The sequence below is a fragment of the Entelurus aequoreus genome, linkage group LG14 (assembly GCF_033978785.1).
Source record: "Entelurus aequoreus isolate RoL-2023_Sb linkage group LG14, RoL_Eaeq_v1.1, whole genome shotgun sequence".
NCBI lineage: Eukaryota > Metazoa > Chordata > Actinopteri > Syngnathiformes > Syngnathidae > Entelurus > Entelurus aequoreus.
The window spans coordinates 27,558,793-27,576,749 of record NC_084744.1 but is presented as its reverse complement, the minus strand read 5'-3'; the positions used below and the strand labels follow the sequence as shown (position 1 = coordinate 27,576,749).

At 38.6% G+C, this 17,957-nt stretch overlaps 2 protein-coding genes across 5 annotated transcripts in view; one reads left to right on the top strand and one right to left on the bottom strand.

Annotated features, from left to right (window-relative positions):
* The window catches only part of LOC133664590 (zinc finger protein 431-like), a 404,655-nt gene that overhangs the window by 311,765 nt on the left and 74,933 nt on the right, over positions 1–17,957 (bottom strand). The gene's annotated exons all lie outside the window — the stretch shown is intronic.
* On the top strand, positions 1,795–13,435 carry LOC133664667 (zinc finger protein 239-like). 4 transcript variants are annotated; one of them, XM_062069495.1, is made up of 3 exons: positions 1,795–2,214; positions 10,551–10,684; positions 10,748–13,435. In XM_062069495.1, the coding sequence occupies exons 1-3, from the start codon at positions 2,091–2,093 to the stop codon at positions 11,714–11,716; spliced, it is 1,227 nt and encodes a 408-aa protein (XP_061925479.1). In that variant the 5' UTR covers positions 1,795–2,090; the 3' UTR covers positions 11,717–13,435. The 4 variants fall into 4 exon arrangements, with proteins under 4 accessions (XP_061925479.1, XP_061925478.1, XP_061925481.1 ...); XM_062069497.1 differs by adding an exon at positions 10,410–10,443 and having other exon boundaries at positions 2,124–2,214; positions 10,551–13,435; XM_062069494.1 differs by having other exon boundaries at positions 10,551–13,435.

Genomic DNA, 17,957 nt, shown 5'->3' with positions numbered 1-17,957 from the left:
TTGTTATATATATTATTATATTATAATGATTATTATAATTGAATTTAAGTTTGTGTAAAATAGTTTCACACAAATAAAAAGTGTGAATACATGTTGTAATGTGTGGTGTTGAATTATAATTTACATAATACAATTACGTATGGCAAATGCATTTTGTTTACTTGCCAACTATTCCAATGATATTTAATATACATGTTGATATAATGTCATGTAATATGACTTCAACATTATGTATGTTAATATTAGACTTTGCTTGTAAATCAGTTCTACTTCTGACTATGTATTTTATTTTTTATTGAACAATTAAACATACATAAACAATGTATAGACACATTAAGGTACTTTCAATACAATATGAGTAAATTTTTTTTCTATATTTTACTCAGCAATATAAAATACATCACATTAAATCCAATCCTCCTACAAACAAAACTTGTTAAAGAAAGTACAAGTAAATATGAGAGACCATTCGAAAAAGATTAAAATGAAAAAATATATAAATACATAATAAACTTGTGCTTAAACGTGCTTATTTAAAACCACTTAAATTATTTGTACAATAGTTTATAGTATATATATACAATAGTTTAAGTGTTTTTTCTATTTTGTACAATCTTCCAACATTGAATTCCATCCATGCATCCATTTTCTGCCGCTCGTCCCTTTCGGGGTTGCGGGGGGTGCTGGAGCCTATCCCAGCTGCATTCGGGCGGAAAGCGGGGTACACCCTGGACAAGTCGCCACCTCATCACAGGGCCAACACAGATAGACAGACAACATTCACACTCACATTCACACACTAGGGACCATTTTAGTGTTTATTAGTTTATTAAGGATCCCCATTAGTCTACACCGCAGTGGAGACTAGTCTTCCTGAGGTCCAGGCAAAAAACATCACACAATCACAAAACAAAAGATTACAATGCAGTACAACATGATCAAAAAATAAAATGTTGTAATACAAAAATAGCAACAACAAAGAACCAAAAAAAGTAATAATAACTTCGAGTTTACATAATAATGTTCATACCAAAGATAAAAAAGAGCAATATAAAAATAGATATATATATTTTTGCAAAAATAAAAGAAATAACCAATGGCCTAAAATATACACATTAGTGTACCACAGACAAACAATAAGTGTTGCCAATCCACCTATAAATTCAAATCATTAACATAATTTGAGGATTTGGATTTAACTTTAAGAAAGAGACTTTTGTGAATAAGAGCAAATATTTCACACTTTTTAAAAAATGAAATAAATGCACGACACGATTGATCCACGCATGCGCGAAGAATGCGTCACTTCCTGAACCTGCAATTTGTTTTATGACAGAGCTCCTGCAACATCACGTTCTGTGATATTTTAATGTTTTATTAATGTTTTGTATAAAAAATAGATTATTGAGGAGTAAAAGGTAACAACAATAAAAACACGTGGAAGGGTAGATTTAAAGAAATCAGGCAGTAATATCGCTACAATTTCTACCACTTTCACTCTTGTCATTGCAATGAATGTCGCACGGGGGCGCCACTGAACCCCATCATTAAAGGTTTGTTTGATATACTTTCCATTTATTTTTTTTAAAACAAGACACTCTTTTATATCACATTGTTATTCAAATAAATATTACAGAAAAGAAAAGCATGGTAACAGTAACAGCAGGCAATATCTTATACAGAGATGCCTCTTCGTCCACTCGGCTGTGACGTCATTACCAGCTTCCGGCGTAAACGGAAAGCGGCAGAACAGAGCAGTACTTCCTTGTAACGTCAAGTGTGCTAACTGTCGTGAAAGCACATCGACGGAGAAAGAAGTGAGCAAGACGCTAATAAGTCAGTCTTATTATTTCTTATCCAGTTTGCAATATTTACGTCGTATAAAATACATATTTGATTATTTATTTAAGGATAAAGTCGTCTCGAAGCGCTAGAAGCACTGTGCCGCTTCTCCTGCTATCTTTGCTTGTTAGTTAGCTTAGCTCGCTAGTTAGCTTAGCTTGTTAGCTGCTAACAGAAGACACAGAAGTTGTCAACACATCGCTAAGTAGAGATCAAATGTGAGTGTAAAGTGTTGTGATTGTGTGAAAATGTGCGAAAGAATAGCAAAGTACGAGGAGGAACTTTGTCCGACAAAAGAGGAGAAGGAGCGACAACGTCAACTACTTGATGTTTATTATAAGAAACATCATCAAGTTGTGTTACACAGAACAGGTTTGTTTACTTCTTACTCTCACATCTTTACTAACTTTATATTTCATTATTAACACTATTCTTCAATATATTGTGTATAAGAAGTTGGGTTGTCTTGTGAGGATGATGCATTCCGTCTGTTACTTGCAACGTGGTTGTCGATGTTCTGTCGAATTGAGTTACATATCCCAGTCCATTTGTACAAAAAAGTGTTAAACTTCAATTCTAGTCTCATCACTTTATACAAGATAGTTAATAGGACAAAATAACATCATTCATGTTCTTGTTACATGATATATGTTTGTTCTATGTTCTAATGTTAAGGGGAACTGCACTTTTTAAAGTGTTGTAGTCATTCACTATCTCTATGTAAGACACGCACACATGTTTTACCTACAAGAAACTAGGTGAGTAATATAAAAATAAAATATTCCGTCTAAGACTGGGCCCTTAGGGAGGGGGTCCAAAGTGAGGCCAAGGGAAAAAAACATCATAGCCATAGCACACATAAACATGTGTGTAAGAGGGAAACATCAAAGGACATTAAAGGCCTACTGAAACCCACTACTACCGACCACGCAGTCTGATAGTTTATATATCAATGATGAAATCTTAACATTATAACACATGCCAATACGGCCGGGTTAACTTATAAAGTGACATTTTAAATTTGCCGCTAAACTTCCGGTTCGAAACGCCTCTGAGGATGACGTATGCGTGTGACGTAGCCCGACGAACACGGGTATGCCTTCCACATTGAAGCCGATACGAAAAAGCTCTGTTTTCATTTCATAATTCCACAGTATTCTGGACATCTGTGTTCGTGAATCTGTTGCAATTATGTTCATTGCATTATGGAGAAGGAAGCCGAGCAAGCAAAGAAGAAAGTTGTCGGTGCGAAATGGACGTATTTTTCGAACGTAGTCAGCCACAACAGTACACAGCCGGCGCTTCTTTGTTTACATTCCAGAAAGATGCAGTCAAGATGGAAGAACTCGGATAACAGAGACTCTAACCAGGAGGACTTTTGATTTGGATACACAGACGCCTGTAGAGAACTGGGACAACACAGACTCTTACCAGGATTACTTTGATTTGGATGACAAAGACGCAGACGTGCTACTGTGAGTATGCAGCTTTGGCTTTTTTTTGCGTATGTACGTAACTTTTTTTTAAATATATAAGCTTTATGAACCTTGGGTTAGGTGAACGGTCTTTTGGGCTGAGTGATTGTGTGTGTTGATCATGTGTTTGAATTGTATTGGCGTGTTCTATGGAGCTAGGAGCTAGCAGAGGAGCTAGGAGCTAGCATAACACGTACCGTACCGTACGTGCGCGTCACGTACGTAACTTTTTAAAAATATATAAGCTTTATGAACCTTGGGTTAGGTGAACGGTCTTTTGGGCTGAGTGATTGTGTGTGTTGATCGGGTGTTTGAATTGTATTGGCGTGTTCTATGGAGCTAGGAGCTAGCAGAGGAGCTAGGAGCTAGCATAACAAACACGCAGGTGTTATTATGCAGGATTAATTTGTGGCATATTAAATATAAGCCTGGTTGTGTTGTGGCTAATAGAGTATATATATGTCTTGTGTTTATTTACTGTTGTAGTCATTCCCAGCTGAATATCAGGTACCGTGAGTATGCAGCCTTGGCTGCTAAACATTCGATAACTTGACCGTATGTGCGCGTCACGTACGTAACTTTTAAAAAATATATAAGCTTTATGAACCTTGGGTTAGGTAAACGGTCTTTTGGGCTGAGTGATTGTGTGTGTTGATCAGGTGTTTGAATTGTATTGGCGTGTTCTATGGAGCTAGGAGCTAGCAGAGGAGCTAGGAGCTAGCATAACAAACACGCAGGTGTTTTTATGCAGGATTAATTTGTGGCATATTAAATATAAGCCTGGTTGTGTTGTGGCTAATAGAGTATATATATGTCTTGTGTTTATTTACTGTTGTAGTCATTCCCAGCTGAATATCAGGTCACCCCCGGCTCTCACAGCATCTTCCCTATCTGAATAGCTTCAACTCCCCACTAGTCCTTCACTTGCACTTTACTCATCCACAAATCTTTCATCCTCGCTCAAATTAATGGGGAAATTGTCGCTTTCTCGGTCCGAATCTCTCTCACTTCATGCGGCCATCATTGTAAACAATAGGGAACTTTGCGTATATGTTCAACTGACTACATCACGCTACTTCCGGTAGGTGCAAGCCTTTTTTTTATCAGATACCAAAAGTTGCAATCTTTATCGTCGTTGTTCTATACTAAATCCTTTCAGCAAAAATATGGCAATATCGCGAAATGATCAAGTATGACACATAGAATAGATCTGCTATCCCCGTTTAAATAAAAAAAATTCATTTCAGTAGGCCTTTAAAAGAGCAGAGCTGATGCAACCAGCTGCCACTCCAGCAGTGCCCTTTCTACATACAGCTACAAAAGTTAAACAACAAAAACAAAAAATAATTAATCAATAAAATATATTACGCACACGATTGCAATTGATTTAATTAAAGTCTGCATGTCATTAAAACATATCCTACCCCCCCCCCCTCCACACCCCTGATTGTAAATAATGTAAATAATTCAATGTGATTATCTTGTGTGATGACTGTATTATGATGATAGTATATATCTGTATCATGAATCAATTTAAGTGGACCCCGACTTAAACAAGTTGAAAAACTTATTCGGGTGTTACCATTTAGTGGTCAATTGTACGGAATATGTACTTCACTGTGCAACCTACTAATAAAAGTATCAATCAATCAAAGCTCCATCTTTTGACACTTCTTCCACCCCCGTCCTTGCACGCTACACCGCTACAACAAAGATGGCAGGGAGTAGACGCTGTTGAAGGTGAGCCACGTAAATAAGACCGTCCCCAAAACGGTGCATCCTGAAGCGATTTAGAAAAAAACATAATAATATGACCCCTTTAATGCGCCTTATAATCCGGTGTGCATTTTGTATGGAAAAAAAACCTGACTAGACCCGCTCATCAGCAGTGCGCCTTATAATCCGGTGCGCCCTATGGTCCGGAAAATACTTTACCTTGAAATAGATTTCTCATCAACTTTCTCTCCTTAGTTTTGCCAAAACGAAGAAGAAAAGGAATCACACATACACACACACACACTAGGGCTGCAACTAACAACTCATTTTATAATCGATTAATCTGTCGATTATTACTTCAATTAATCGATTAATAATCGGATAAAAGAGACAAACTACATTTCTATACTTTCCAGTATTTTATTGAAAAAAAAACAGCATACTGGCACCATACTTCTTTTGATTATTGTTTCTCAGCTGTTTGTACATGTTGCAGTTTATAAATAAAGGTTTATAAAAAATACAAAAGTTGTTTCTGCGCATGCGCATAGCATAGATCCAACGAATCGATGACTAAGTTAATCGCCAACTATTTTTATAATCGATTTTAGTCGATTTAATCGATTAGTTGTTGCAGCCCACACACACACACACACACACACACACACACACACACACACACACAGCCTTATTGACAATAACAAAATAAAAACAAAGCACTGGGGATTTGAGGAAAAATGCCACATTTGAGTCGTCCACACCGGAGAATAACTGCAACAAAGATCACAAAAACCAAGAATTGGAAAATTACATAGATCCAGATACAAATGTTTTCTCCCAAATCAGTAATAATTGTTTTTATTATACAGATGAACAATATAATAGCAACATTAAGTGTGATAACAAATTGTCAATTCTTCATTTTAATAGCAGAAGCTTGTACGCAAATAACAGCAACATGAAGCACTTTTTACAACAATTCAACGAACCCTTCAAAGTGATCGCTGTCACAGAAACATGGATTGATGAGAAAAAAGGAATAGATTTTGATCTGGAAGGATATGAACTACATCAACAGAAGCAAACAAAAATGGAGGAGAAGTAGCTGTGTACGTGATGAAGAACCTGAACTACAAAGTGGTAAAAATATGTCATTTGCTATAGATAATATCTTACAAAACCCAAAACCAGTGAAATTGGCACGTTGTGTAAATGGTAAATAAAAACAGAATACAATTATTTGCAAATCCTTTTCAACTTATATTCAATTGAATAGACTTCAAAGACAAGATATTTAATGTTCGAACTGAGAAACTTTTTTTTTTTTATTGCAAATAATCATTAACTTAGAATTTAATGGCAGCAACACATTGCAAAAAAGTTGGCACAGGGGCATTTTTACCACTGTGTTACATGGCCTTTCCTTTTAACAACACTCCGTAAACGTTTGAGAACAGATGAGACCAATTTTTGAAGCTTTTCAGGTGGAATTATTTCCCATTCTTGCTTGATGCACAGCTTAAGTTGTTCAACAGTCGGGGGGTCTCCATTGTGGTATTTTAGGCTTTATAATGCGCCACACATTTCCAATGGGAGACAGGTCTGGACTACAGGCAGGCCAGTCTAGTACCCGCACTCTTTTACTATGAAGCCACGTTGATGTAACACGTGGCTTGGCATTGTCTTGCCGAAATAAGTAGGGGCGTCCATGATAACGTTGCTTGGATGGCAACATATGTTGCTCCAAAACCTGTATGCACCTTTCAGCATTAATGGCGCCTTCACAGATGTGTAAGTTACCCATGTATTGGGCACTAATACACCCCCATACCATCACAGATGCTGGCTTTTACACTTTGCACCTATAACAATCTGGATGGTTCTTTTCCACGTCCACAGTTTCCAAAAAACAATTTAAAATGTGAACTGGTCAGACCTCTATACACCATAGGTGTATAGAGGCCCATTTCCACTTTGCATCAGTCCATCTTCGATACGCTCGGGCCCAGCGAAGCCGCCAGCGTTTCTGGGTGTTGTTGATAAATGGCTTTAGCTTTGCATAGGAGAGTTTTGACTTGCACTTACAGATGTAGTGACCAACTGTAGTTACTGACAGTGGATTTCTGAAGTGTTCCTGAGCCCATGTGGTGATATCCTTCACATACTGATGTCGCTTTTTGATGCAGTACCGCCTGAGGGATCGGAGGCCCGTAATATCATCGCTTACATGCAGTGATTTCTCCAGATTCTCTGAACCTTTTGATGATATTGCGGACCACAGATTTTGAAATCCCTAAATTCCTTGCAATAGCTTGTTAAGAAATGTTGTTCTTAAACTGTTCGACAATTTGCGCACACATTTTTTCACAAAGTGGTGACCCTCGCCCCATCCTTGTTTGTGAATGACTGAGCATTTCATGGAAGCTGCTTTTATACCCAATCATGGCACCCACCTGTTCCCAATTAGCCTGTTCACCTATGGGATGTTCCAAATAAGTGTTTGATGAGCATTCCTCTACTTTCTCACTCTTTTTTGCCACTTGTGCCAGATTTTTTGAAACATGTTGCAGGCATCAAATTTCAAATAAGCTAATATTTGCAAAAAATAACAACATTTTCCTGTTTGAACCTTAAAGTATCTTGTCTTTGCAGTCTATTCAATTGAATATAGGTTGAACAGGATTTGCAAATCATTGTATTCTGTTTTTATTTACGATTTACACAACGTGACAACTTCACTGGTTTTGGGTTTGTAGAATGTATAACTTTAAATATGTCAGGAAAAACGCAAAAACATATTCATCAGTTGTTTATATAGATCACCTAAGTCAAGTATAGAAACATTTGAAGATTGGATCAAGGCAAATTACATGGACAATGGTAAAAAAATGATGTTCTTATGTGGTGACTTTAATATTGACTTGTTGAATACTAACAAGCAAAAGTCCATTGATGACTCCATTGATACAATGTACAGCATCAGTTTATATCCTAAAATCACAAAGCCAAGCAGAATCACAGGACACTGTGCCACGCTTATTGATCATATTTTTACCAATGATTTTGATAACACTATAAGTGGTCTACTTATAACCGACATTAGTCATCATCTGCCAGTTTTCGCAATATATGATGCAGTGTTTCCCATAAACTGCCAAGATACCTGTGGCGGCGGGGGCGTGACTATGGGCGTGACTATGGGCGTGGCCACCAAGACATCATCGAGTAATTTGCATAATTTACTACAATGATATGATTTTCTCTAAAAAGGCTCAAAAAATGTATACTTACTAATTAATAATAACAGTTTTGTTTTAAACGTCCATCCATCAATCCATTTTACAATATAATTACAACACTTTATGAACATATTTATATACAGATTTGAACAATAAGTTATTCACTGAAATATATTTATTAATTGTGGTTCTTACAAAAAATATATCTTATAAAATATAAAAGCTCAAATGTCTCTTAAAGCTCTGCCCCTTTAATTAGTGCATACTAAATAATTTAACTTCAGCCTAGTATTACAACCATATTATTTACCAGCAACATAAAGTGAAACAGAGGCAGAGGTGTCCTGCCGCAGTCAGTAACAAATAAACAGAAAACAGTAGTGGTCAAATACAAATAAGGCAACAAGAGAAGTATCCTACACTTCTCTTTTGTAAAGTAAATCTGAACAGCCTATATGGGCATCTACATCAACTATATGATTTGCCTGAGAAGCTGGACAGGACAAAAAAACTAACAAAAAAAAAAAACATCTATTTGTGGCGGACGTAATTTTTTTGTGGCGGGCCGCCACAAATAAATTAATGTGTGGGAAACACTGTGATGGAAACTATAAGAAGAAGAACATGGAAGACAAAAATACATTTTGAAGACTATGCACAGAGAAGAGGATCATTGCTTTCAAAAATGAGCTAGAAAAGCAAAATTGAGACTATGTGTACAATGAAAATGATGTTGATGAAGCCTATGAACATTTCTTAAACACGTTCATAATACTTTATGACAAACATTGTCCATGGAAACAACTCAGTAGAAAGCAGAGAAAAAACAATCAACCATGGATGACAAAAGTATTTAAAATGCTTTTAATAAGAATACATTATGTACAAAATGTACACTACCGTTCAAAACTTTGGGGTCACATTGAAATGTCCTTATTTTTGAAGGAAAAGCACTGTACTTTTCAATGAAGATAACTTTAAACTAGTCTTAACTTTAAAGAAATACACTCTATACATTGCTAATGTGGTAAATGACTATTCTAGCTGCAAATGTCTGGTTTTTGGTGCAACATCTACATAGGTGTATAGAGGCCCATTTCCTGAAACTATCACTCCAGTGTTCTAATGGTACAATGTGTTTGCTCATTGGCTCAGAAGGCTAATTGATGATTAGAAAACCCTTGTGCAATCATGTTCACACATCTGAAAACAGTTTAGCTCGTTACAGAAGCTACAAAACTGACCTTCCTTTGAGCAGATTGAGTTTCTGGAGCATCACATTTGTGGGGTCAATTAAACGCTCAAAATGGCCAGAAAAAGAGAACTTTCATCTGAAACTCGACAGTCTATTCTTGTTCTTAGAAATGAAGGCTCAAACACGAAATTGTTTGGGTGACCCCAAACTTTTGAACGGTAGTGTATAACACAAAGAACTACAGAGGCAGAAATAAGTACAAAAAGTATAAAAACAAGCTAACTAGTATACTATGTACATGTAGAAAATAATATTACAGTCAATTATTAGACAGAAACAAAAACAATATGAGAGCAACATGGGACATCTTCAATAGCTTTATTAAAAATGGCACTAAGAGGGATTACTCTCAATACTTCTCAGACACACTGATAGAAAACAATACAATGAATAATAAAAAACAGGAGTTGAACATGATCAGTAAAAAGTCTAAAAAGGTGTGTCATTTGGCCCTTTTAAAAAAATATCAACGGTCTCTGCAGTCCTGAGGCTCTCTGGCAGGCTGTTACACAAGTGGGGGCCATAAGAGAATATAGGACACACTCTCTGTCAAATAGTCAAAAACCCATCAATCAAAATGATTTATGACCTCTACGCCACGCCCCCAGCTTCCGGTGTGATCAGTAGGTCACTGACAGTATGATATGACCGATCAAACCATTAAAGGTGATCGTGTATCTTACAGTCTGATACTAACAGTCTGATTTGTCAGATGTCAGTTGTTTTGAAAATCTTTGAAAGATGTGTCTATGTCATCTCTATATATTTAATATATTTCATTTAACAGGAGCGTGTATGTGAACTATACAACGCCTCTTCATCGTTGGAGAGGGTGCTATGTTATGCATGTTAATGTGTGTGTGTTTGTGTTGTCCCACCCAGGAAGGATAGAAGAATGTCTTGTGCTACCATGAGGGTTTGTGTGGGCTCAGCCTTTTCTCTGCGTGACACTTCAGAGTTGAAACAAACACATTATGAAAAGTCCAGTTTATTTTTAATAAGTCATTGTAATGTGTCCTGCAGATGTCTGTGAAGAACATCGTCTCTCTGAGCAACAGGAGTGGGGCTTCAGGATGGTGAAGGAGGAGCCACAGCCCTCTTACTTTATAGAGGAAGACAAGGACCCACTCTTCCTCCACTTTAAAGAGAAAGAGGAGGTACCAGAGACCCCACACTTTATAAAGAAAGTGAAGGATCTACTGACCCCCAACATTAAACAGAATACGGAGGAACCACTGACCCCCCACTTTAAAAAGGAAGAGGAGGCGCCACAGACCTCCCACATTAAAGAAGAAGAGAAGGAACACAGCGTTAGTCAGGACGGAGAGTATATTGAAGGACTGGTGGAGTTCCCAGTGATTGGTGTCCCTGTGAAGAGTGAAGATGATGAGGTCAAAGGTGAAAGTGAGGAGAAGAGAGAGGCGGAGCCTCCAAGCAGCAGCTCAACAGAAGCTGATGGAGACCACTGTGGAGGATCACAAGCAGACAAGCTCTTAGCTCCACTATCAGATAGTGAGGACACAACGTCACACTCTCCTGACACTGATGATGAAGACTCTAAAGATGATAAGACATGTCACACTGACAACACTCACTCGAAATGTTCTCACTGTGACAAAACATTTAAATACCAGTGTCATCTGAAAGTACACATGAGAACACACACTGGAGAAAAACCTTTTATCTGCTCAGTATGTGACAAAGGTTTTGGACAACGTCAAAATTTGAAATCACATATGAGAATACACACCGGAGAAAAACCTTTCATCTGTTCAACGTGTGGTAAAGGTTTTGTTCTAAGAAGCAATTTGAAAGAACACATGAGAATACACACCAGAGAAAAACCTTTTATCTGTTCAATCTGTAGTAAAGGTTTTGTACAAAGTAACAATTTGAAAGTACACATGAGAACGCACACTGGTGAAAAACCTTTTTTCTGTTCAATCTGTGGTAAAGGTTTTACAGAAAGTCAGAATTTGGAAAGACACAAGAGAACACACACTGGTGAAAAATCACATTCCTGTTCAATCTGCAACCGAAGCTTTTGTTCCCGATCAAACCTTGTAGCACACATGAAAACACACACAGGAGAGAAAGTGTTGAGTTGCAGTGTGTGTGGTGAAAGATTCTCTTATAAGTACCAGTGTAAGAAACACAAGTGTGCTGGTGAGAACAGCAGCAGCAAATGAAACTGCAGGATTTGAAATAAAGTGTCAAGACTTTAATTCGGACTTTCTAACAACATCAGCACATATAACATGTGTGACATTGTTGATTGTGTAACAATCTTTTAAAGGCCTACTGAAACCCACTACTACCGACCACGCAGTCTGATAGTTTATATATCAATGATGAAATCTTAACATTGCAACACATGCCAATACGGCCAGGTTAGATTAGTAAAGTGCAATTTTAAATTTCCCGCGAAATATCCTGCTGAAAACGTCTCGATATGATGACGCCTGCGCGTGACATCACGGATTGTAGCGGACATTTTGGGACAGCATTGTGGCCAGCTATTAAGTCGTCTGTTTTCATCGCAAAATTCCACAGTATTCTGGACATCTGTGTTGGTGAATCTTTTGCAATTTGTTTAATGAACAATGGAGATAGCAAAGAAGAAAGCTGTAGGTGGGAAGCGGTGTATTAGCGGCCGGCTGCAGCAACACAAACACGTAGTGGCTACGTCGTAGCCGGTGTTTCATTGTTTACATTCCCGAACGATGACAGTCAAGCTTTACCATTGGCCTGTGGGGAACTGGGACAACAGAGACTCTTACCAAGAGGACTTTTGAGTTGGATACGCGGTACCGTGAGTACGCAACTGCGGCTTCCAAACATTTGATCGCTTGCCCGTACGTGCGTGCCGCTATGTGCATGTCACGTACGTAACTTTGGGGAAATATATGTGCTGTATGAACTTTGCGGAGGTGAACGGTACTTTGGGCTGTGGGATTGAGTGTGTTGTGCGGGTGTTTGATTTGTATTGGTGGGTTATATGGACGGGAGGGGGGAGGTGTTTTTTATGCAGGATTAATTTGTGGCATATTAAATATACTGTAAGCCTGGTTGTGTTGTGGCTAATAGAGTATATATATGTCTTGTGTTTATTTACTGTTTTAGTCATTTCCAGCTGAATATCAGGTCCCACCCGCCTCTCACAGCATCTTCCCTATCTGAATCGCTTCCACTGCCCTCTAATCCTTCACTCTCACTTTCCTCATCCACAAATCTTTCATCCTCGCTCAAATTAATGGGGAAATCGTAGCTTTCTCGGTCCGAATCGCTCTCGCTGCTGGTGGCCATGATTGTAAACAATGTGCAGATGTGAGGAGCTCCACAACCTGTGATGTCACGCTACTTCCGGTACAAGCAAGGCTTTTTTATCAGCGACCAAAAGTTGCGAACTTTATCGTTGATGTTCTCTACTAAATCCTTTCAGCAAAAATATGGCAATATCGCGAAATAATCAAGTATGACACATAGAATGGATCTGCTATCCCCGTTTAAATAAGAAAATCTCATTTCAGTAGGCCTTTAATATGCTTCTACATTTATAGAGTTTTTCAGTAAAGTACATGCATTGATATGCAACATTGTGTACTTTTATTTTGACAAACTATTACAAGAAGAATACTTTTACTAAAAAGGTCAGTAAATCCAAAGCAGTACAAAACATGTGATACATTTAATTAACATTTAGTGTATATACATTTTGTACAAGATCATTTACTTTTAAAATGTTTCACTTTATGAATCATTTGTTGGGTCTCCATAATCCATTCTATTATCTTGTTTACTCTTTTGTAGTATAAATATTGTATTGTGTTTGTTTTATATGCATGTCTCCAGATCTTTTAGCAATATATGGATGAGAGAAGATGGCATAAATATTTGTGGAAGGTTATGAAGGAAGTTTTGTTTATAAGAATCTACATTTGTGAATAAAAAAAATACCCATGACAATTATTGTGTTTAAAACATGTTTTTCCTTTCTTAGAATCCCCAAAACAATATCAATGTCAAGAAACATCAGCAAGTTTGGAATGTTGGGGAGAAGCCAATAATGTACATCATCCCACAGAGCTTTACTGTACATACATTCATCAAATTATTTGTTGATTTGATATTCCCATTACAGAAAGAACAAGTGTTAATCGCAAAACAACACCTTAAATGTTATTAAAGGGGTGAATTCCGGAAATAAAATTAAAAAAACACTTCCTTTGCCCTTGGCTGAATGTAGGCCGAAAGGTGAACCCGTTTTCGGTTTCATCTCGTTCCCATGTCTGGGCACTAAATAATTTTTGGCTCTTAAAAAATATATTTTGGTTTTCAATGAGAAAAAAAGAGTTCTCCACTTGATATCCAGGAGTATTTTTTTAATTAGTGTTTAAAGTCTGGACTATTTCTTGCTTTATTCATCCATCCATCCATCTTCTTCCACTTATCCGAGGTCGGGTCACGGGGGCAGCAGCCTAAGCAGGGAAGCCCAGGCTTTCCTCTCCCCAGCCACTTCGTCCAGCTCCTGCCGGGGGATCCCGAGGCGTTCCCAGGCCAGCCTGGAGACATAGTCTTCCCAACGTGTCCTGGGTCTTCCCCGTGGCCTCCTACCGGTCGGACGTGTCCTAAACACCTCCCTACGCGTTCGGGTGGCATCCTGGCCAGATGCCTGAACCACCTCATCTGGCTCCTCTATATGTTTGTATTAATATATGTTTATATTGTTCACAAAATGAAAGTCAAAATCATTTAATGATCTTGAAAAGTTTCCCTGTATTTACTGGGTGGTGTGGTCAATACCAAAATGTACAGTAACGCCCACAAACACTTGCACTTTGTCAGCAAAGTTCTTGTAAAAAATACAATAAAAAAAGAATGTTGCTGAGCTAATGCCCCGCCTATCCTCCCCCGAGCCACTAACGACTTCATCTGGGACACAAAGGACAAGACAAAAAGTGAAAGACAGCTTTAAGGATTCAACGCAAAATGTATGCATTCTTTCTAACAGCCACTAGGGGGCAGTAGAGGTAACTATTCCAGCTAGGTTTTACAAAGTGTTTTACAAGGTCTGACTCAAATTGCCTACCTGGTCTGTGTGACTACACTCTGGCAACCCATGTTGTCTGATATAGTCCTCAAACATACATTTTGCTACTGTAAAGGCACGCTGGAAAAGGTTGACATAGCGTGTAAAGTAGTCCATAACCAAAAGTACACACCTGTTGCCCTGAGATGTAACAGGTAACTCAGTAATATTCATAGCGGCAGATCCTATCATGTTGAAATGTACCATCTTTATCTTTCATGATGGTCACTGCGGTTAAGTGGCTTGGATGAAGCGTCCAGTCAATGTTTGGCTTTACCGTGTCTAATTTCACATTTCACATTTACCACCAGCAGATTCAGCCTCACCATTTTTCCCTCCTCCTACTTTCAGTACTTTGGCCACAGCGAGTCAATGGCATGAATTGTTTCAGCTTTAGTTTTTACTTCCTGATCCAACCCTGGTTTGAATTTAACCCTGGCTTGGAATCTAACCCATGCAAGGCAGAACTGCCAAGTGTGACTGATTATCACAAACAGAAAGAAAACTATAAAATGGGTGAAGTCCGCACAAAGCGTCAGATGGACAGAACAACTGTACCAAGAGCCAAGGTCAAAGATTTTCTTCTGCTTGGAGACGGCACATATCTAACATTAACATACACACCTTGATGAGTTACCCACTAGATTTCTAAAGTCTGTGCTGAGCAGTTTGTCACCACAATTCCTTCATTTAGTTAACGCCTCACTTCAGACTGGAACATTTCCAAAGGCCTTAAAGGGGCTGTTAGCAACATTTACACAGATGTCTCCAGGGCGCTAACTTTCCAATTGATTTCACACAGCATATCCCTCATTCTTTCGGCTTCTAGGACGTAATGATGTAACTACATACGTACGTAACACATGCATTAGCTTTGGGTGTTGTTAGCTAATAATAGCGATTTGGATAGTTAAATTGAATGTAAATCCTATCTTCACAATAACATGATTTCAAATTGTTTGTTGCCTCTCTTGGACTGCTTTTGTACGTTTTCACGCGTTCTCTGCACGTACGTGTTGAAGAGACAGGGTGAGTGACCGCCTTAAACACCAATCATTTTATACGGACTGGTAAACATTTTTATTATACAACCTTAGTAATTGTAAAAGTAATAGTCTTAATCCCACAGTACTGAACAACGATGTGCCAATATCAAAAGTGCCATTTTTGGGCAAACTCCTGAAAAAATGTGTCTCCCAAAAGCTGGCGATGTGCAATACCACTGATTTTTTGTTCAGATCCGATAACAAGTAATATCCAGGCTGGTATCGGCAATACGGGTCCGATACTGATACTTTGCGCAAATATACTTAATGGATCTGGTAATTTTTAAAAAGTAGTGTATTTTAAGTGTTGCGGATCTTGGGAAATCATCTTCAAACGATATAAAGTCAGAGGGCGAAACAAATAATGGTGTTATTATGCACTAAATGCATTATCTTGTCTATATTAAAGGCCTACTGAAAGCCACTACTACCGACCACGCAGTCTGATAGATTATATATCAATGATGAAATCTTAACATTGCAACACATGCCAATACGGCCGGGTTAACTTATAAAGTGCAATTTTATATTTCCCGGGAAACTTCCGGCTGAAAACGTCTAGGTATGATGATGTTTGCGCGTGACGTCAAGGGTTGAAGCGGAAGTATTGGGACACACTGTATCCCAATACAAACAGCTCTGTTTTCATCGCAAAATTCCACAGTATTCTGGACATCTGTGTTGGTGAATCTTTTGCAATTTGTTCAATTAACAATGGAGACTGCAAAGAAGAAAGCTGTAGGTGGGATCAGTGTATTAGCGGCAGGCTGCAGCAACACAACCAGGAGGACTTTGAGTTGGATAGCAGACGCGCTACCGTGAGTACGCTGCTTTCTTCCAAACATTTGATCGCTAGCCCGTACGTGCGTGGCGCTATGTGCATGTCACGTACGTAACTTTGGGGAAATATATGTTTCTTGCCGACTCTGATGGTGGCTGGGGTGTCGTCGAAAGCTACAACGCCCGCCGCCGCGCCGCTGTCCTCACCTTGACTTCCTCCGTCTACGGGCCGCCGACCGCATCGATGATCGGGTGAAGTCCTCCGTCGCGCAGTCGATCGCTGGAATGCAGGTGAGCACGGGTCATGATGAGCAGATGAGGGTTGGCGTAGGTGGAGCGCTAATGTTTTTATCATAGCTCTGACGAGGTCCTGTAGTTAAGTTAGCTTCAATGGCATCGTTAGCAATAGCATTGCTAGGTTTCGCCAGGCGGCACAGCATTAACCGTGTGGTTACAGGTCCAGTGTTTGGTAGTATTGTTGATCTTCTGTCTATCCTTCCAGTCAGGGGCTTATTCCGTCTGTTTCTATATGCAGTTAAGCACGATGCTATCACGTTAGCTCCGTAGCTAAAGTGCTTCGCTGATGTATTGTCGTGGAGATAAAAGTCACTGTGAATGTCCATTTCGCGTTCTCGACTCTCATTTTCAAGAGGATATAGTATCCGAGGTGGTTTAAAATACAAATCTGTGATCCACAATAGAAAAAGGAGAAAGTGTGGAATCCAATGAGCCCTTGTACCTAAGTTACGGTCAGAGTGAAAAAAAGATTCGTCCTGCACTGCACTCTAATCCTTCACTCTCACGTTCCTCATCCACGAATCTTTCATCCTGGCTCAAATTAATGGGGTAATCGTCGCTTTCTCGGTCCGAATCGCTCTCGCTGCTGGTGTAAACAATGTGCATATGTGAAGAGCCCTTCAACCTGTGACGTCACGCTACTTCCGGTACAGGCAAGGCTTTTTTATCAGCGACCAAAACTTTATCGTCGATGTTCTCTACTAAATCCTTTCAGCAAAAATATGGCAATATCGCGTAATGATCAAGTATGACACATAGAATGGATCTGCTATCCCCGTTTAAATAAGAACATTTCATTTCAGTAGGCCTTTAAACTCTTAAGTGTCTTCAAATAGTCTACATAAAAGGAAACATACATTTGCTGTTTTATAATACTGACTGACTCATTTCACAATTTTCTTAAATAAACAAATGACCGACTGAATGACTGACCACAGCACAATGTGCCGCCGCGCTACGTACTTACCTCTGCGGGAGAAAAAGTAGTTCCCACCAATCGTGTTTCATTTAGACAAGATCTCAGTGATTTAGAAACTTTACACTGTGTTCATGTTAATGATATACATGATCTCAAATAACTAAAATATCAAAACTATCAATATTTTTTACTTGAGAACGAATATTAGAGCATAAAGATCTGGTATCGGCCGTATTGAAATTTCAGTATCGATCCGTACATCACTACCAGTGTTGGGTTAGTTACTGAAAACCAGTAAC

Excerpts from the sequence above, each read along its gene's own strand:
- LOC133664667 (XM_062069494.1), top strand. The coding sequence starts at position 2,091 with ATGTGCGAAAGAATAGCAAAGTACGAGGAGGAACTTTGTCCGACAAAA. Across the intron at positions 2,215-10,550 it reads AGTTGTGTTACACAGAACAG|ATGTCTGTGAAGAACATCGT; the intron begins GTTTGTTTACTT and ends TGTGTCCTGCAG.